General features: G+C 32.7%; 2 protein-coding genes across 9 annotated transcripts; one reads left to right on the forward strand and one right to left on the reverse strand.

Annotated features, from left to right (window-relative positions):
- Positions 1-500: 500 nt before the first annotated feature.
- Positions 501-4476, forward strand: LOC117211753 (G patch domain-containing protein 1 homolog). The gene is made up of 4 exons (XM_033455967.1): positions 501-934; positions 1014-1392; positions 1455-1679; positions 1755-4476. The coding sequence occupies exons 1-4, from the start codon at positions 871-873 to the stop codon at positions 3994-3996; spliced, it is 2910 nt and encodes a 969-aa protein (XP_033311858.1). The 5' UTR covers positions 501-870; the 3' UTR covers positions 3997-4476.
- LOC117211751 (trichohyalin) lies at positions 4277-21635 on the reverse strand. 8 transcript variants are annotated; one of them, XM_033455960.1, is made up of 31 exons: positions 21305-21635; positions 19775-19960; positions 17141-17239; positions 16742-16831; positions 13520-13668; positions 13343-13431; positions 12379-12462; positions 12032-12197; positions 11517-11742; positions 10457-10543; positions 9503-9656; positions 9316-9445; positions 8960-9178; positions 8680-8853; positions 8424-8584; positions 8055-8337; positions 7866-7980; positions 7675-7789; positions 7436-7558; positions 7008-7355; positions 6686-6856; positions 6437-6592; positions 6265-6372; positions 5903-6178; positions 5769-5823; positions 5565-5706; positions 5375-5486; positions 5183-5289; positions 4920-5064; positions 4740-4837; positions 4277-4445 (listed from the first exon to the last, which is right to left on the reverse strand). In XM_033455960.1, exons 3-31 carry the CDS (start codon positions 17236-17238, stop codon positions 4373-4375), a joined length of 4254 nt encoding a protein of 1417 aa, XP_033311851.1. In that variant the 5' UTR covers position 17239; positions 19775-19960; positions 21305-21635; the 3' UTR covers positions 4277-4372. The 8 variants fall into 8 exon arrangements, with proteins under 8 accessions (XP_033311851.1, XP_033311849.1, XP_033311850.1 ...); XM_033455958.1 differs by having other exon boundaries at positions 7866-7995; XM_033455959.1 differs by lacking the exon at positions 19775-19960 and having other exon boundaries at positions 7866-7995.
- Positions 21636-21917: the final 282 nt, after the last annotated feature.

Genomic DNA, 21917 nt, shown 5'->3' on the forward strand with positions numbered 1-21917 from the left:
CTAACTTTGCCTAGAAAGTTCCTATGAACTAGATTATCATTGGTTAAAGTATTTGTTACCAACATAACATGACAGCCAGAAAAAAAGATTAAAATAACTAAACTATAATCTGTCCAGTTAATACTCTGGTCCACGGAATCGCTAGGAAAGACCATCCAGTTGGACGACCAACCAATTTGTGTTGAAAAAAGATCAAGATGGAAGGCAAGAATAGATTTCATTCTGCGAAACAGACAGAGACGATTGAGGAGTTATTCATAATATCTATGTATATATATATAGCGTTATCATGCGCAGGACGAAACCTCTTACCATCCATTTTGATATTTCTCGATTCAAAAAACAGACGGTTTTGTCAGTGTTTCCAGTTTAGGAGTGTGCAGTAAGCAATACTTATGTGATCGTAGCCCACATTACAGTTTAAGACTATATATTGCCTACATCAGAGATGATGAAAGATCTAGGAATATATTTCTATGTCCATGGAGCGAATCTACTCATTTCTGTATATATGACCGTATTATCCACTAATATAATTAGAATATCTGATCACGTGACCAATTGTGTTTACTTCTTATGACTCAACTCGTTGAATGAAGTACAGATCAGTTAGTTGGTTCAAAAACATTGATGTATTTTCTAAATATCTTATTTTATTTGTATTTTATCAGTATATAATCTGTTTTAAGTACATATATATTCTATTAGAATGAGACGACACAAAGTTAATTGAAAATTAAAGGAACAGTACATTCGTTGTGTATATATTTTCTAACCTCACATGAATTACTCTTGACAGTTAGACACGCTATGAACGAAGAATAAGTTCTACCATTAAATGTTAAAAATTGACTATTAGATATTGAAAAAATGAGTGATTCTGAGAACGAAAATTATGTTACTTTTGGAATCCCTCTTGAACCAATTGATGAAGGTTAGTAAAGATATTTTGGAAGATATAAAAATAAAATATTGATAGTACAGTATTTTATTTTCACATGCAATTATTGTAGATAATGTACCAAGGAAGAAACCAATGATGATTGAAGATCAATATGCATATGATGCACAAGGTAGACGTAGATTTCATGGTGCATTTACGGGTGGTTTCTCTGCTGGATACTTTAATACTGTTGGTACAAGAGATGGCTGGAGACCACAACGATTTAAATCTTCTAGAAGTAGCAAAGCTGGAAGTATTACTCAGCGTCCAGAAGATTTTATGGATGAGGAGGATACAAGTGAATTTGGAATTGCACCAACAGGGATTCGCGCTACGGAGGATTATATGGAATGTGGTCGAAGAGGTACAAAACGTGAGAGAATCACTCGTGACAGCAGTGGTCCTATTCCTGGTACTCCAGTATTGAAGGAGCTTTTGAAGCCAGTAAAGTAAGTGTTCCTTTGCTTTTTTATATCATATTAATACCAATAATAAATGTTTGATATAATAGGGAAACAGTTGGTATTATGCTACTAAAGAAGATGGGGTGGAGACCAGGTCAGGGAGTAGGATCAAGACTTACAAAAAAGGAGAAAGCTAAAATTGAAAAAAGGAATGAGAAGCTAAAACATATGCAGCAAGGATCTAGGAAGGCAAGTTCAGAAAATAGCTCTGATGATTCAGAAGATGATTATCAGAATGTTACATTTGCACCTGATGACTATGAGCCATTTAGGTAAATTCAAAATGTTGTATATAATTTTGATAAGCAAAATAAGATACATATATTAACTTTGCTTCATTTCTACAGATGTAACCCAAAAGATAATTATTTTGGCATAGGATACAGTGGTTTAGATAGAAGAACCATATTGTCTGGACATGTAAATTTATTTGAAACTCCAGCATTTAGCATTCAGGATAAGAACAAAAAATTATCGATACATGGACAAGCATTTGGAGTTGGCGCATTCGAAGCCGATGATGAAGATATATACGAGAGAGAAGATATGTCACGTTACGACTTTTCCTTAGGTCCTGAACGGAAAATCAAAACAAGATGGTCTGAGGATAGTAGTTCGAGAAATTTAAGCTACAACTGTTTAGAAGGCTTTATATTGGCAGAAAATAAATTAGAATTGAAAAAGGTTTTTCCACCTCCGGAATTGCCTAAGAATTTTGTACCAGTACATACAGTTAGGAAGAGCAGATTTTATCCTCCGATTGATAATGTTTCTCGTAGAACAGAGAATGGAAAGCGCAAAGATCTCACAGCCGCGGATAGAGCCAAAATATTGGAAGATACATGCAATGTGAAAAAGACATCCGAAACGCATTCAAATTCGGTACCATCAGTTGCTTCCAATATCATTTCAAAGACGTTAAATTTACGTTGGAAGCAACAAACGGAAGAAAAACAGAAAGAAGAAAATCTACAAGCTAAGGCAGCTGTATCGTGGATGGAAAAATTGAACGCACAAAGTTTTGTTAAAGGAGGTGTCGTTGGACCCAGTAAAAATTCTGATGGAAGTTTAAAAAGATTAGAAGAATTTAAAGATTCCTCCTTGACTTTTGAGGGACAAAGTAAATTGGATCAAGATGATTCTGTGAAGAATAGCAATGTGAAACCATATTTTTCTGATTCTGATAAACAAAGACGATTTGAACAATATTTACTTTTCGTAAAAGAAGGAGAGAAAAATAAGCTTGAAAGTATACAGCCATTATCTATGACAGAATGGGAAAGAGAACATGAACGAATTGAATTCGAACAAGCAGTAAAACTGGTTGGGCAACCAACAAATGAATATACTGGGAGTAAATTTACAAGTGCTTCTGATTCCACGAGTTCAAATATTTCTGCAAAATTTAGCCATGAGGATGAAATGAAACAAGCTGTAAAAATGAAAATGTTCGGGAAATTAACTCGGGAGCGAATGGAATGGAAGCCAGCGAGCATAGTTTGTAAGAGATTCAATATTCCAGAGCCAAAAGTTGGTTGTGCTCAACCTGAGATGCAGAAAAGGTCAACAAGGTTTTCCATTTTCGATTCCTTTGATTGGAATAATTCTACGAAGTTTTTGCGAGCGTCGCAAGAAGTAAATGAAGCAAGTACATCGTCAAAAGACAAAAGCAGTATTGAAAATACAGGCCAAAACATTATTGACAATACAGAAAAAGGCGCTATTAACAATACGGATTCCAACATTAAAATGAGTAATAATATATCTTTTTATAATCATCAAATTTTCGAACCTGTGTCAGAGAAAATGAGAAATTTCGAAGTTTCTTATGAGAAAGTTTTTGGAAAAGAAGTTCCAGAAACGTCATCGACAATATTCGAAGACAAACAAAATCTGGATAATAACTTTGATTCAAATAGAATAACAGAGACTATAGATGAACAGAATAAAACTGAAGAAGATATCAATACTACAACGAAACCTACATCAAAAAGTAAATCAGAAGAGAAGAAGGATCTTTTTAAAGCAATTTTTTTAAGCAGTAGCGAGGAATCTGATTCCGAGCCAGATGAAAGCTTAGACAGCGAAGCCGTGAAGTCTGTTTTGATTGGTAAAGTTCCAAGCGAAGTAAATGTAAATAGAAACACCTCTCCACCTAGAGGAATTTTTGCAAAGGTGGATCTCGATAGCTTAGTTACTAATACAAAAAGTAGTATGCAATCAAATGAAACAACAAGTAAAGAAAAAAACATAAACATAGTAGATCCTGAATTAGGGATTGAACCCAAAGAAGATGATTCTAATTTCAATACCCCAGAGGCTCAATTATTATTGGATGTGTATGGACCTGCTCTTCCTTCAAGATTATTAAAATCTGAAAATGCAACCCCAGAAGCATCCAGTTCGCAAGCTTTGAAGCCTGTGTCTAGAAGTGTTGTAGTACCACAACTTAAAGTAGACTCTAAAGTTTCTGGTGTATGGGTGGAGAAAGTGAAGAAGTCCAAAAAGGAAAAGAAAAAGCACAAACACAGAGAACACAAAAGTTCGAAACATAAGCGGAAATCAAAGAAAGAAAAGCGTGGCTCGTGACGTAGGAAATAATTGGAATAGCGATGGAATTACATGAAGAAGATGTCGATGGAGCAAATATATCCATTGATTATTTATTGTACGTTTCATTTTATTTGCATCATAGTATGGTGCCTTGTATATATTTAATGAAGTATTTGAAAATGCTTGTGCAAATCTGATATTAAGAGAATAAGGGGATGTCGATATGTACATACATGAATACATATATGTACATCCTTTTGTTGTGTTCTTTTTTTGTATATGTTCTAATACACACGAGTGAGCAAACCCTTATTTCTGTATTATTCGGTGTTCAGAATTATTTGTTGTCATTACAATTGAATAATAGTATAGTATCTATAATGACATATTTTCCTCGGAATTTATAATCGAATTATTTGTTCGACGTTGTAGAGTTTCTCGATGCTGGCCTACTATGATTCGTAGAACTTATCTTCTTCTCTACACTGAAAATATAAGAACATTGTTACGATTTTATTCAATTAAAATTTTCTACCACTGACTCCAATTTCAGAGTTAATTTCTCTCAAGTAATTCGTATATACATATATATGTACATATATTATTATAATTTATTATTTATTTACCTTTTTTAACATTCTAGAAATGATATTTTTAAAAATATGTTCGAACTTAAAGCTTTTCTATAATTCCATCAATTATTAACAATGCCCGTTTAAAATATAGTAGATTTTTCTCACTATTTAATTTTTTAATTTTTGTTTTAAATAGAAACATACCTGCTGCTTCTTGATCCTCTTTTGAACATGTCTGTTAATTTTTTCTTTAGATTTTTCTTTTCAGTCTTCTCATTGATGCTTGTTTCAGATCCCGATGTCTGCAACAATAAAAAAGGAAATAATTTTAAAGTTATTGGTATAATAGTTTCTTTTAAACAAATAATGGCGTTGTTTACTTACTTGAAGAGAAAGATCCATAGAAATATTTGGATCATCCACACTGGCTGATTTAGTCAATTTAGTTGTAATCTTTTTTATTATACCTTTACTATGCTTTTTTTCTCGCTCCAACATTTCGCTTTTAGTAGAACCGGTAGAGAGGCGACTATGTATTATAAGAGATTTAATTATTAGCTTGTTTTTTTCCTGATGTTCTTAGTCAATAAATATTCAAATTATGCATTAGGAAACAAACAAAATTGAGGGGATGATTATCGAATTACCTGTCAACACTGGAATCTCTCTGCAAACTTTGTGCTCGTCCTTCAGCATCTGAACTTTCTAATGATTGCAAACTGGACATGTTGCTATCAGTGCCCCAAATGCGTGACTATACAATTATGAATGAATAAATGTTAATATCTTTTTAATATATCTATTATCGAAAACTTAACAGCATTAGAACTATAACATACTTCTTCATTTCGTACTGATGTCTGTTCTAAAGATAAACTCTTTCTCTTCAAACGTGGTTTCGAACGAGATGTTGTTATACCTTTCCCCGGGTCACTTTCCACGGATGTTGATCTATAAAATTGATTTACTGTATATGAGTATCTAGGTTTTCATTAAAGAAAACAAATGGTCACTGTTAGTAATAAATACCTCTTGCCAAGTTTCTTCAATCGTGTTGTATTTACTTCGTCCGCAGATTTCTTCGATTCTTTCAGTTCTTTTGCCACATCCATTAATTTTTTAACGGTATATTCTAATTTTTCTGTTCTCTCAACAAATTGGGAATTTGAACCTATTAATAAATTTGACATTATTGATTTAAAGATTGAAATATTTAATAATATTAATAATTACCTCTTATATCGCTTCTCGAATCCGACAGTGGCGATGATTCCCTAGATTTTGGTCCCTATATTACGAAAATAATTATTTATCATATTGATTTAGTTTACTTATTTTTTTTTATTGAATTTGTAAATTTAATATACCTTTAATCGTCTTGGTGGAGTCGGTGTATAAGTATTTGCAGTTCCATTTTCTGCTATACCGTTCAATTCGGGGAAAAGTTTCATCAAGTCATTGACTTGTTGCATTAATACATTCAGATTTCGTAATTCAATCTGTTCTTGTTTACATTTCTTCAGTATTACATCTTTGAGTTCTTCTCTCTCCTTCTCGTGACGTTCCTTTTCGCGTCTCATTTTTTCGTTACTGGTTCTTAATTTTGCGTGAGCGTCCCTTAATTCGAGCAAATCGCATTGTAACTGAAAAAATTAATATTTTCAAACAACTCAGAATCGGAAGGAAACAGAATGACAATCCAAAATTTTATATTGGTCCTTTTATTTACCTCTAACAATTTCTTCTTGCTTTCTTCTTTCTCTTCATCGTACACCTTTTTCAATTGATCTTGCCGTCTCTTATTCTCCAGCCTTTCCTTGGAACGTTCTCTTTCAATCTACAAAAACATCATTTGTTTAGGCTCTTTATGTTAATAACATTAATTCTAGTTTAACATGTACTTCGAATAGAGTTTGTCGCAAATCCCTCGCCAGTGTAGCGGTCTCTTGCAATAATCTCTGATGCTCCTCTCTTTCTTTTTGCCACGCTAACTCCATACGAACTTTCAGTCCTGGAATCTTCGTTCTACCACTAGTGAGCACTTTCTCTTCTTCGAGCTAAAATTAGAAGATAAAAATAAAAAGAAAAACGAATAGTGTGCAAATGTATTTTAAATCATCGATAAGTTACTGGAGAAAACATTTAAATACCTCGTTAATTCGCGACTGCAGTTCAGATACTTTAACATGACTCGCTGACTTTTCGGATACCAATTCAGCTTTCAATCTGGATGCTTCTAATCTCGCTTCAGAAAGCTCGTCTTCCAAGCTATTAATCTGCGTTTCTAGAACCAATTTACTGGCACCAGATACTTCCTCTTCCTAAAAAATGAGAAATGTTGTATAAATAAAAATGTAAGGATTACTTTTAAATTGAGTTAAAAGTAATCACTCTTGATGTAATATACAAATAGATCCAGGGAAGTGAGCGTAATGTTGGTGGGTAAAAAGAAAAAGATTAAAAATAACCAACCTCGTCAGATTTTCCAGAAGATGCGTTCGACTGTCTACCTCTAGCAGACTTTAATTCTGCGATAGTTTTTTGAGCACCTTCTAACATATGTTTATATGTATCGCGCTCGCGTTTGTACCTAGACAATTGATTTTGAATAGCTTGAATTTCATCGTTGATAGCAGTGATTCTATGCTCATAACGCATTTTGCATTGAGCTAAATCAGCTTTCTTCGCTTTCTCCATGTTTTCAAGGGCGTTTTTCAATTTTCGTATCTCCGACTCCAAAGCTGTTGTGTCTGGTGTCAGAGCTTGATGGATCTTTGATACTGCTTCATAGTCCTTCAGTTTGTCAGAAAGGTCGTCGTTCTGCAAAGTATATATTTTAAAACAAAACTTATTACATAATTTATGCTGTTAAACAAATATGTATAACTTAATTTTCTTACCGCTTTTCTTAAATCTTCTAATCGCGTTACTAATGTATTGTTTTCTTTCTTCAAATTGCTTATGTCATTATTCAAATCTGTTATCAATGCTTTGTTTGGCAGCTCACTCTCTCGTATACGATTCTGGAAATTTATATTAAAGATAATTTTTTACAATTAATTAAAGAAAATTGTAGTATTCTTCAAAATAGATTTTAAAATCGCGGATATAATAGTTAATTATATTATTTTATACTCACTTCTAGAGCTGATCTCTCTGATCGCCATTCGCTTTCTTTTATTTTCATTGATTGTCGCATTGATTCCAATTCTCTACGAATACCTATCAGCTCTATATTTTGCTCTCGTAATTTGCTATATTTAGATATGATATAGAAATAATTAAAAATACTTTGTTTCATTGTAATTAATTAAGCGTATTACCCATTACCTATTAAGCGACTCATTATCCAAATCCAATTGCTTTTTCAAATTCATCAATTCCTTGTATTTGTCATTCAGATTATCATATTCCAGTTGTCCTTTCTTGAGCTCGTTCTCCAAATCTAAAATATAGGCCACTGTTATCTTATGTAGACTTTTCTGATGTTTCTCGTGTCGCCATAGTGAAGTAACTTACTCAGAATCTTTTCATTGTACGTCTGCCTCAATTCATTCATCCGTTTCGTGTTCAATCCTGTTTTCTCCAATGCACTGATCTTCTTTTTCAAGGTAGCTACTTCACTCTCCTTTGATTCTTTCTCTTGATCGACTTGAGATAACAATTTTTCCTTTTCTTTCTTTAATTCCGAGACCTCCCTAGTCAGATCATTTATTTTCGTGGAATTGGAGGTTTTTGTGTTTTCTAATTCCTTCTTCAAGCGTTTTAACTCAGTATCGAGCTTAGTCTTTGTTTGTTCAACCTGCATTATAATATTATGTTAATATCTGTATTAATGGCGTTTTTAATTATTTAATTAATGTAATTTTTATCTAAAAAGGTAGTTACTGATGTCATTGATTGTTTCATTTTCGATTCTCGTTCCGTATATCCTGACAAATCATCTTGTAGCTTCTTCGATTTATCTTTTTCCAAAAGCAATTCTTTCTTCAGATCGTTTATCGTTTTCTCCAACTTTGCACCTTCGTTCTCTGATGTCTTAGCTGTTTCTATACAAAAGTTGGAAAAAAGAAAAAAGATTAATTAAGAAAATAATTGTTATTGATAGAAAAATTCAGTATTTTATTTATGATAACTTTTTTACCTAGATCCTTTTTCAATTGTACAGTTTCGTTATACACTTTAAGTTTCTCTGCGGATAGAGAGAGAAGCTTCGATTTTAGCTTCTCTTTTTCCTCGAGCAGTGCTGTCTTCTCCTGGTCCCATGTCTTCCTTTCGTTTTCTCTCAATGTCACTGCCTCCTCCAATTTCTTTTTTGCTAAAGTATTTCATACCAGAATAGATTTACTACATGTGACTTATTCAATACGTTAATACGAACACGTTAATAGGAAAAGTATGTTTAAAATAATCGAAATACTTACTGTTTTGCAAATCCATATTTTTTTCCTCGACTTTAGTACTGAATTTCTTCTTTTCTTTCTCATCTAACAACTCTTTCATAACAGAATCGAGCTTTTCCTTAAGTAATTCATGCTCCTTTGAGAGTTTGTCGTATTTCCCGTGGTTATCCTTGATTTTCATGTCCTGAATGTCCACCTCTTTGCCATCAGAAATATTCGTGAAGACAGTCATCATATCTCCTAAAGAATACAATTCGTTTATTTAATATTATGATTAAGATGGTGAATTAAGATAAATTTTTCTTCGCTTATTTATATTTTATCTCTAGATTATTCTTAATATCATTATACAAGTAGTGTTTTAGTTTAGAATGAACCTATTTCTTTTTCCATCTCTTCCACCATCTTCTTCAATTGTACTTTAGTTGTAAATTCAGTCGCCTTTTTCAGAGGCCTACTTTGGAATTCTCCTTTAACCTTTTGCAACGTTTCTTCAACTTTCTTCACCTAAAATAAAATATTTTTATTACTAATTTCTCATTTGAGCTTTATACGGAAACTTGCCTCTTCGTATTTCTTTTCCAGAGTAGCTTTCTCAGTTTCTAGTTCTTCCACCTTCCGCTCAACTTTCCTCAGTTTAAACGATAAGATTCGACAATTCTTATTCGACTGTTCCAAACTTTTTCGCAAACGAACGTGCTCGTCCGCTTGCTCATCCCTTAACAACACGAAATACTATTCTTAAGAGTCTCGACGAAATTTCTATCCAAAGACTATAGTATATTGGAACCGGATAAAATCGATTCAATAAAAAATTCCCAAAATGCTTACTAGACCGCAGATGTTAATGCAAATTTATATATTTTTTTTAAATATAATTAAAGAAATAAAACCTAAATAGAGATTTGTTTCACTCTATAAATATTATAATCAGTATCTTTCTTTGGATATTTTCCATCTATTTTTTAATATTATAGGCATTCAGTACGTTCCATTACCTAAATTCGTCGATATCATCATATACAAATTTCAAATTTTAAGACAAGTCTAAATATTTTCAAAAACGATACTCTAGATATTCCAAAGAATATTCAAGTTATTGTATTCAGAAGTTTCAGGATATTTAATTTTCATTTATATAATTTCCAAATAATTTAGATAATTTATTCCGTCTATAGGTAATTATTCATATTCTTTTATAGATTATCCAGTTCCGTGAAGTTCAGTAGCGTGTTATAATTACCTGAGTTAATTGGTCACGTATACATTTAATCAAACGGAAGCCGAAATGCCATTCAGGGTGGGCGTAAGCAGGAGGAAGCGTACGCGTGATAAGTGTACAAAAATCGAAAGGGTTCGACGACAGTATAACGTTCCACATTACTGCTGTCTATGTTAAAAATGCTATTTCATTATACATATATCTCGTTCCTTTGCTCTTAAGATTCATTACATGGGTCTCGCGTTTATTCGCGAACGGTCAAAAATAAAATGTGGTCAAATATGTACTCATTTTACCAAGCAATGAAACGTCCACGTTCGATCCAGCTTTTGGCGAAAAACAGTGCCGTTCTTGTGTTGGAATCTTCCGTCCAAATTGACGTCCTGCAACAATTCAGATAGCTCATTTTGCTAAACATTTTTGGGCTGTGTGTCCTTTCTTCGTAGACATTACGTGGTAGAGGCGACAGCTTTAATTAGATATCTCCTTTATTTTGTATCTTTTGCTTAAGCGTTCCTCCTGAGTGCGAATCATGAAAAAAATTCGATTTACTTTTCTGACCATTTCATTTGATATCTTATCTGTTTTAGATCATTTCTTTCAAACGATTATTCCAATTTAGAATATTTCTTTGTTTTATCTGCTTCTGGTTCCAGCTGCAGTAAGTGGAAATCCACTGTTTTCGAGCCCCTTCAAGATATTTTCATTTCTGAACACGGTTTCGTGTTTCTTCCAAGTTGATAAACTTTTTCTTTGTTTTTTTCTTTGTTTATGACACGATAATATTGTACGAAAATATCTCGTGTCGTATCGTGCCAATATTGGTCGCGTTTATTAATACAAACAGACATATATGTTATTGATAAACACGAAAAGGATCACAGGTGGGCGAGTCGTAATTCGCTGTTGTGATCAATCAACTTCTGTACTGATTAGTTAATCAATTCGAATTCAAACAAATCAGTTAGTAAAATGCAGTGGAATCTTTATTTTCCTATACACGATGATCATTTTATACTTCAAATATCTATTCTTCGTTTCATAATTATTTAATTTATTTGTTTTTTTTTTTTTCATTAAAATGTCACAAAGATTGCACTACGCATGAAATTACAGGGCGTTAAATCGAATTTTTTTTTGCTTGAGAATTTCTCTTGAAAGCTTATAAAACTTTACTTCAGTGGTACATACAATAAAAATAATTAAATTATAAACATTTACATTGATAGTATACAGGTTTGAAACATAGTTTTAAACAATAAAAAGAGAATTATTATGAACTGAAAAAGAAGCCACGGTAAACATGCACATAGAAAAAATGTACTTATATTTAAAGATAAGAAAATGTAAAATTACCTAAACGTATCTTGCAGTTCGTATATCTCTTCCTCCAATTGCCGTATTTCTTTCTTCATATCTTCGTTGTCATCCATCAAACTCTCGCATAAATTCTCTGCTGCCTTCAATTTCGAACGTAGCTCATCCTTTTCCCGGTCTCGTTCTCCTCTAAACGTTTTCGAGTTCACTTCTTTCTCCAGGTCCCTTATCTTGGTCAATAAACTGTTCTTTTCTTGCGTAAGCGCTGAATATTATTAATATTATTATCATTTCTCAAGTAATTGAATTATCCAGAATTGAAAGTCCATAGATTAAACTAGCAGTGGAGAAAATAATTAACAATAATTTACTGTTTACTATAGCAAAAACACTTCCAAATTGTAAATTTCAAATTGTTAAATATTAGTTTTTATTATATTAGCAAATTTTCAAAAGCATTTCTAAAAATTTCTCCATTTCTTATCATAAATTTTGTAAAAATTTATATTTTCTAATTTTTATATATTAATTTATTCATTTTTCATGGGTAATACCTTCATTCTTCTTCTGTAATTTCTGTACTTCATTCGGTGCAGCTTTACTCGATATGGTTTCCATAGTTGCTAATCGCCTCATCAGGATCTCGCTCTTTTCCTTTTCCGCCCTCTCGCATCGCGCTTGCAATTCTCTTACTTGTAGCCTTAACTGTTCTACCTCGCTCTAACGATAATAAAATTCCACCGTTATTCCTTTAATTTTCACACACACGCGTGGATAATTATCAATCTTATCTACAGCACTAATCGTAAGATTATTATTGCTACAAGCGTACTACATATATGTATATAAACCGATTAGTAAGAAAGATTAGAAACGAAATGAAGAATGCTGTTATGGTTACTTTTTCCGTCCATTCTTCGCTTGCCATTCGTCGTTCTCCATTTTTTTCGCTGCTTTTCGAAGAACCAGTCTTCGACTTCTTCACCTGAATAGAAAAAGCAATGTACAACAAGGAAATTCAATTCTTCCATGTACGATTATTAACTTTTCTTTCGTGAAGCACTAAAAGGTAAACATAGTCAGATTAAGTGATAACCATCGTGAGAATTGATAGCGGTAAAAAAAAAGTTGTTTACGTGGTGTAATCACGTGTATACATTTTGATGAACGTTCCATTCAATGAGCAAAGTTATTGAGATCTTCTTGAGAAGCTCAAGCGTGGTTAAATTTGCTGTCGTAAATGTACAACGTACACACATATACAAATAATTGAAAACATTCCAGCAGTTTGATTGCAAGTTGAACGAAAATGGTTCTGTTAAAAAGCTCCAAATTTTTGTTTATATGTATATCGTTAGTTTGGTAGAAAAATGATATAAATTAAAGAAAAGGAAATTTCTCAGGAAATTGCTTTGTAGGGTTTCTAATAAAATATTATTTAACAGTATCGCTTATTCAAGAGGGAGTTAAAATAATCCTATCTTGAATTTTGACATTGTTATTGTTATATATTACAAGTTTTGTAATGAAGAACCTATTTGTAGATTAAATTTTTATAAATGTTTCAGAAGTGAAGATATTTCAGATATTTCACTCTTTTCTAGTAAGTCGACAACGTAGTTACACATAAATGATTATTATAGACTGATAACAGAATGGAACAGTCATTTAACTAGGTTAATTGATTTTTAAAGCTTAAACGCATAAATATTTAGGAATAAATATTCAATTGAAACCAAATTAGCTCTTATTCATATATGTATACATATACATTAACAAATCCCAGTAATAACAAGATAAAAGTTACAACATTGCGATAAGCAACATTTAAAACTCACAAAATCTCACAGCGATCGAAAATTTACCTGGATTATGAACTCGACGTCATTTTCTGAGGCGCTCTCATTGCTGTTATCTATAACCTCCTTAATTTGTAACTTGGTTGGCCTCCTATCTGCAAATAACGGGACGAATTTGACAACAAAGAAAAACACGCTTATCGATAATCTTGATAAAAAGCAATATTTATTATATGTAAGTACCTTCCAATCTCTCTTCGTTGTCGATAGCAGAAAGATCCATGAGCGAAGTCCAACCAGCTGCTGCGTACGATGACTCTGAGCTTGCTCTAAAGTCATCTTTTGCCAAATTTGTCGCTGAAGACCAACCACGTCTTCCATTCTCGGCAGATCTACGACACAAGTGTTATTGTAAACATTTGATATAACCTTCTATTAAAAATTCCTATGAATCAAATTTGACGATTTTATCGCAATTTGTAATTGATCCAATACAGATCAACTTTTATCTGAAATATTTTTGTGTTACATTATCAGAAGTGTTTAGAGGGCATTACTGCACACTGTTTTTCGCTGAATATTCTCAGTTCCACAACTGTTATCTTAAATACTATATTTTTATAATAATTATATAACTATTGTACAATAGCGTCTGTTTGTCGTATGGTTTTCATTTACTTGCCGTGCTCTTATACCAAATATTAGTTAAAATTATGAGGTGAAAAATCTATTTAACAGAATAAAGGTAATAAATTTAGATGAAGCTTTGGATAAAATTTCAGATTAATTGGATCATGAAACGACAGAACAAATGTTGGATCAGAGTCCTTTAAACTGTAAAAGCCTTTGGCTGGAGCTAAAATCCACCATGAAATAGTTATGGGTTTTATATCCCAGAATCATATCGAAAGACCAGCTCAGACTATTTCGGTATTTTGAGCCTGGAGTCATTATATTTTCGGACCTTTCCTTGGTGATTCTGGTTAGTTTCTCGAATTCCGATAGAAGATAGTTTCGGTGTATCTTAAGATTCTATTATTTTAACTGTCGAAGCCCCACGATTTTAAGATTACGTCTGCTTGTAATTTGTAAAGTATAGGATATAGCTAAGCTTTATGCTATTATGATTATAGTTACCATCGCATATTCATTTATATCATTGCATATCATTGCATACTCATCTAAAAAAGACTCAATTTTTAATACATATGCTGCTAAAATTTACTCCTTTTAGATGAATTAATAATAATATCTATGTTAGTTATAGGGAACGTAAAAAAAGTAAAAAAAAGTGGGACTCGTTTACTTTTCCAAAATCTAAAATTGGAAGTTTGACAAAAAGTTGAAATCTATTACGAAATAATTTCAATTTGAATTTCACCAAATTTAGTGTTCTTCGCGTTCTTTCTTTTTTTTTCGTATGCAACGTTTTACGAAATTGCAATTGAAATATCTTTTAAATTAATCATTTTTCGACCCAAGTACTTCAATATCTTTTTGTGAAAAAGTGCGTCGAATGGTTTATAAAAAATTATACTGTTAAAAAATGAGTACAATTGCATCTGCGAAAAAACTAGTTAGCACGGTAGAGAATGTTAAACAGTGCAAAATTTTCCTTTGCGATTTTCCTTTAACTTTACTTGAGTCAGAGTTATGATCTGTCCTAGTTGCTAGAAACACCCTGTACATATTATATGTATAATCATTCTGTGATCCTATAATTACGGGTTAACGAATACAAATGAAATTAAAATCAGCCTGTTATAACCTCCGACTTTTGATACGTCCATAATCACAATTTCAGTGAATGGTTTCAATAATTATTTCCTCTTTCTATGCTTATTTTTGTTTCTTATTTTCCATATGTTGCGCATATGTATATACTACGAATAAATTTCGCTAAATGACTTTTCGCCTTCTGGGATAAGTGCTGAGTCAGTCCTTTCGCCACGAAGTTTGCCACTTTCCTCACTCCGTGACCAGATTTTTCTAAACCATTCTTACTACTCTATACTATACGCGCACCACATGACGTCAGATCATCGGTTGTGGGTGCGTTCCTGCAAACTCCGAACTCTGAACTCCGAAATTATAACATTCGCAGCTCCTAGAGCTCTCTCAAATCTATATATCCACTCCTTAAAACTATGTACAGGTAGTGCGAGGTCTGCAACACAGACCCATGAGACTACCTCCGGGCGGGCCAGTGATCGTCGGCTTTTTGACGAAATGTGTAGCTCCAGCTCCGGTTCCTGCAAGATAGAAGCAATATCTTGTACTATCACTGTCTGTATTTACATAGCTGAAGTTGCACCTTTGATCTCGCCAAAAAGCCGACAACCATTGGCATTGGCTCGTCCAGAGGCAACCTCGTGGATCTGCCTCGTAGCCCTCGCATTGTCTGTAGTCTGCACATAGCTCTATAATCGAGCTTGTCGCCAAGTCACCCTCTTGAGAGACCTTGACACGTACAGTCGCTTTTTTAGAGTGATCTAACGCTACATATATGCGTGCGCGCGCGCGCGTGTGTGTGTGTATTTTAAACGAGTAGAATTTTTCCCTTATTATATCATGTAGTCATTTGAATGAATTGTAAGAGGCTTGTGTAATTTTTAATATACTCAAATTATGATTTTGCAAATGGAGTTATACCTTTAGTTATACAATCACCAGAATATAGTAACTAAGTTAAAAGGTTTGTATTCAATGCGATTTTCGGTAATAAGCTGCCGCCATCTTGAATTTCAATGGTGTTTTAATATGTTGTTGACGGCATAATTCTGAATAAGCTTTTGTAGTATATGTAACCGTCATTTGATCTTAATTTCCAAGATATTTGCAAAAAACTATCGGTACCACTACATTGAATTCTACCTCCAATTGTGCGTCCATGACAGCGTAAGCGCTAGTATTGTTTGCCGCTTACTTCACAGTTAAACTTCACACATACAATGACGCCTAAGTCAAACCTAATTCTTATCATTTGTTTATAGTTTATATATGTTTGGGTCAAGTGTCATTTTATCTGTGAAGTTTATCTGTAAACCAATGGCCGACAACCAATGCACTTACGCTGTCACGGACGCACAATTGGAGGTAGAATTCAATGTAGTGGTACCAACAGATTTTTTGCAACTACATATCTCGAAAACTAAAAGAGCCCAATGGTAACATACAAAAGAAAAAGTTTTTTAAAATGTTGATTTCTCTAATATATTAAAAAATCATCAGAATCCAAAATGGTGGCAGCTTTCTAAATAATTATTTAACAAATTTACGTTTCTATAGAATATTTTATGTACATATTTTAATACATGTTATATGTTGTAATATGTATTCCAGGTTTAATCATTTACATTACACATATATTACCATATATTATCATTATTTATATGCACATATTTTTACATCAACTACTTGCACTCTTGCATAAATACATAAACATCTGCAATACTAATCACTTACCGGCCTGAAGATTGCTCGTACGATAAACTAGGTGACGACGATGTGATATCCTTCAAGCTATCTTTCTTGCCTCCGTGCTCCTTGTAATCTCTAAACATGTTTTTATTATGATTATTCAAGCCTTTTTAGCCAGATCTAATATCTTTTCTTCCTACTCTTTAACTGCAGTGACTACGAAAAGTATTTGCACCATTCTATTTAGATATTAATTAATTAGATCTAAGTATATTAAATTTTGTATTATTTAACCACCTTCATACTACAAAAATTTGGTATTATGAAGATAAAATTTAGTAAAAAAACTGCTTCATTGGAAAATAAGACAATGTGCAAATATTTCTTGTTGCCATTGTATATACATAACTTTTACAATGATAGAAATAGGCGACTAAATAATACCTGAAGCATCTTTTGCAACGGGTTGGCCATCGCACTTGTGGGTGGAAACCAAGTGGACAGAGGGGATCTCCTTTCTTCGAGGAATACATGTGGTGCATTCTACATGTGAAAACGAGAAATATGAATCGTTACGAAACACAATGCAAGTGATCTTCTCGAATATAAACGTATACTTCCGGATAAGAAACACATGGCACAGAACTGAAAAATTTTATTGAATAACAAGCAGAAATACGAAAATATATTTCATTAACTTAACAATTAGTTTTTAATATACCACTATATAGTTCTGAAATGAAAACAAATATTTTTCCCATAATAAATAATACCCAATTTAGTCTTCCCATAATACCCAATTGTGGTCCACACCATTGCGTTTTTACCCATTTGTAGACAACTTGCAAATTTCTCTTCCGTCTGTAAATCATGATACTAATACATACTTCCATCTATTTGAACCATCAATTAATCTTTTCTCGTCAGTGAAAATAATATTTCTCCAGTTTTCAATTTATTTTAAATGCTTTGCGACAAATCCCAGCCTTTGCTTCCTACGAACATCTGTTAATTGGAAAAACGAATAGTATAAAGTATATTGACTTGATCAACCAATAAATACAAGCACATACAGTACGTATTGCGGAGAAAAATGCTTATTCCAACAAAATAATGCCGCGGCCGCACCGCACAGTCGGGTCATCCGACCTAGATATGATAGAAAATTGTTGAGGTAAGCCAGTAAGAGCAGTTTATAAAAATATACAATTCAAATAAAAAAAAATTCAATTTCAAAAGCTATTCAAATCGTCATCAAAAAGAATAACAGCAGTTGTAAAAAATAAAGGAAGTTCCACGAAATATTAACATGACAATATCTTTAATGAATCTGAGTAAATTTTCCTTTTTCTGCAGCATGTGCTATCATTTTGTCCGACTGTATTCTTGTCATATTTCTAATTTTGCAGGAAAGATATCAATTTTCACTTCAGAACTATATAGTGGTATTAATATTAGGTCGTTCGAAAAGTTTCTTTCGTTTTATAAGAAAATAATGAATGCACAACATTTTCCGTTTTATATTATTTTATCGAATTATGTATGATCAATTTTATTCTATCAAAATAAGGATCACAACGTTCGACAGATTAAGTTTCATGTTTGTATGAAGATGCATCATTGTAAAAGACGGGTCTGTAAAAGAAAAGACACATATATATTCGGACAACCTAATAAAAACTAGCTTTTAAGTTAATAAAATATATCTGTGTATTTCTGCTTGTTATTCAATAAAATTTTTCGAATTTGTGCTATATGCTATTTGTTTGTCCGGAAGTGTACTTAGTAGCTTTCTATTATACAATAGATAAATATCGTAGATGTTTGGCATGTCATACTTCTAGTCGCGTGCAGTGCAACACATAGGTTAAATCGACACTTAGACACGACGTCAGTTTACATGATGCGAGATAACGCGATGCATGCTTGTAGAAGTGGTTTTTCGATAGAACAAGAATATTTTCGCTCGTCCAGGGAGACGTTACGGTTGACGGTTAGTAGGGAGCGTTCGGAACGATTCCAAGTTTTTCAATAGTATGATAATTCGAATCACTTTAAAGATGATTCTTATAATTCTTGAAACTTTTAAGTTGGAGATCTTGGTAGATGTTGAATATTGGAACTTAGTGTAGTAGTTATAAGAAGTATTTACACGCTGGTTAATTAGACCAATTACATGTATTAAATTTGCATCCTTTAATAGTACATGCTTTTATATGACAATAAACACTTAATACTATGAAAATGGATGTAGAACCTGATTAAAAATAAGGATCTGTGCAAATACTTTTTGTAACTTCTATAGATCTTTAAGATTTTGATAAATCTTGAAACTCTCAATACATTTCAAAGCTTGATGATTATTCAGTTTATGGTTATATGTATACTATAAAATATCGAATACCTCTAAACTCTCAAAACATTGAAACCTATCAAATCTATCAAGATTTAACCAAACTTTAAATATTCAAGATCTATTAAGATCTTTAAGAGAGTTAAATATAAAATCTGTTCAAAGTGATTCAAATTTTTCGCCACATGTACGTCTACATATATCCGAAACGGTTTAAAGCTCCAGAGTGCATAGCTAGTTGCAAGACGTAGCTCATTACACATAAATAACCGATGAATTTGTACTCTGGTATCGTGCTGTTTGTAAATAAGAAAATAAATCATTAGTGTCGAGGTGTCAACGTATACATATGACATACACACACACACACATATATGTATATATGAAGTATTAGATTTTGTGTACTAATAGTATAGATAAATAATTTGCTTTCCATTTATTTTAATCATAGTTAATACACGTTGCCAGCCATAAATATTGGGACAGGTACATTCATTGAAGGATTTTAACACATTTTACTTTACTCAGTATTTTAAATTATTGATAAATAATAGATTTATAATAAGATACATAAAAGATAAAAACAGTGAAAAACATATAATTTGTATTAAATATCAGTTAATGTTTTAATATTCATGACCGACAGTACAAGTGTAAGACAGCGAGTAGAAACAAGAACGGTGACATGTGATTCATCACAGGGATCCTGATAAACTGTGTCGTACCACCATAAACGAGTTACGTGAGAAATATACGAGGTTGGTAATCGGAAATCTCGACGATTTCCAGCAGAGCATATCTCGCAAAAGCGTCACATGGGGCGCAGATATATTTCGATGTGCCTTTCACAATTCTAACAGGTATAAAGGCTTGCTCAACGAACAATCGATATTGACGCTAGCAGAATTTACCTAAAAATAAAACCTTGAATTAATATAATAAGAGAATAAGAGTTTCGTAAGCAGTGAAGACGAGACTTAAGGTGAGGCTTGGTTTTCGACGAATCGCGAAATACTTGGCAAGGGATAAATGAAATTCAGCTCGAAACTATGTTTTATAGATCAAATAGTTATAATGTACGTTTAGGAAACCTTGATGGAATCTACAGCCTGTGTGTCGACGCGGTTCCAAATTGTCTTTCATCCATCAACGGTGCCATTATTTGTCCGATTTCTAATAATAAATTTGTGGAAAAAATAAATAAATACTTCTATAAATCTAAATGTGAATATTTATGCATTTAAAGAACATTGAAAAGTAAAAGATTTACTTTATAGAATGCACGTAATATGAAGAAATATTGGGCTGTTTGGAAAATTCATAGTGTTTTTACTAGTTAATTTATTCTCTTGTATTCTGTATATTATATTAGAAAAAATAATGGGTAAAGTATTTAATAGTAGTGATGAAAAATTATAAAAATATATGGTGCAAGTATTGTTTATCGATGTACTAATTTCATAAATATGCAATATCTTCAACTTGTTAATAAATTTAAATAAATTTCGCTACGAACTTCCAAAAAATCCAATATATAAAATATTCAAAGTGAAGCACACGTTATGATAGTAGACAAAATATATCTATTCAGGTTTCAGTTCTTTAATTATTTGGATAAAAGTACGGATTTGCATAAACGTCTGCAGTCTATTAATCAATATGGAATGTGCAATCTCGTTACTCTTTTATGTTCACTCGGTATCAAATTTTTCGATTTCGATATTATTTAGTATACATTTGGCTTAAATGAAAATATATTATCAACGTCTAACAGATTTTTTGTCATAAACAATCTTAATCATTGGATTAAAACAAGTTTGCATCGCTTTATTATATATGCTGGGGTTTTCATACAATCGATATATCCAATTAAGAAACATCGATCCAATAAGATCTTCGTATTACAATCATTGAACCTACACCGAATCGATGTTCTTCTCCCCAAAAAACTTCACGCTTCTAACACTTTATGTTTCCGAATTCCATAACAAAAACCGCTAATTGTATTTTAACGCATAGAATACGATTTTTAAACTTACTTTCTTTCCAAACAAATATTTTCTATGGAAGGAGCCTCTGCTGAATCAATATGTAGTTCCAGTTCTCAAAAACTTTAATCCGACTTTGAATCGCATTCCATAAAATACTCCTCTTATTCAAACAATCGAACACACACAAGATTTCTCTCTTTCTCCCGATTTCGAACTCGATTTGATCTTATGCAATTTCATATCGATCAACGTGTAAGTACTTACTTGATCGATGTTCACCCAAATGCAGCAGGCGGGTGGGATTAAATTTGTCCTAGGCGTCGTTAAAAATGCTCGAGCGCATTTTTCATGAGTACATCTTTCATTTCGAGGATACAAAATACGAGGAAACCCTCTAGTCTCATATTAAACGAATATAATAAACGAACAACATAAGTATAATTGTAATCTTGTAACCGATCACTAGGCGTAACGAGTGCACTTGTTCAAAGCGTTTCTCTATTTTTTAACATTCACGGTTCGTTTACATGTTTCGACGTTTTTCACTGACGCACTGATTTCTTCTTTTCCCTTATTTTTGTTCTCTAGGTAGTTGCGACGATCACAACGTCGATAGACGTCACTAATACCACTGACACGGTGCTGCTATTACGAGGGTTAGGCCGTTACTCGCTTCGGACTCGCACGTATGATAATTTGGATCACTGCCAAAATGTATATTTATCTCTAGCTATAAATATATTGCGCTTCTTTACGAGTATTTTGTGCACACATACGCGTACGCGTGGGGTTAAAGGTATCTACAGAAGCAATGCCGCATCTGGCCAGTTAACAAGGGAGGATTTCTATACCTGTATTCTCTTACACAATTAACCCT

This window comes from Bombus bifarius, unplaced genomic scaffold (genome assembly GCF_011952205.1).
Source record: "Bombus bifarius isolate JDL3187 unplaced genomic scaffold, Bbif_JDL3187 scf7180000008240, whole genome shotgun sequence".
In the NCBI taxonomy this organism is placed as follows: domain Eukaryota; kingdom Metazoa; phylum Arthropoda; class Insecta; order Hymenoptera; family Apidae; genus Bombus; species Bombus bifarius.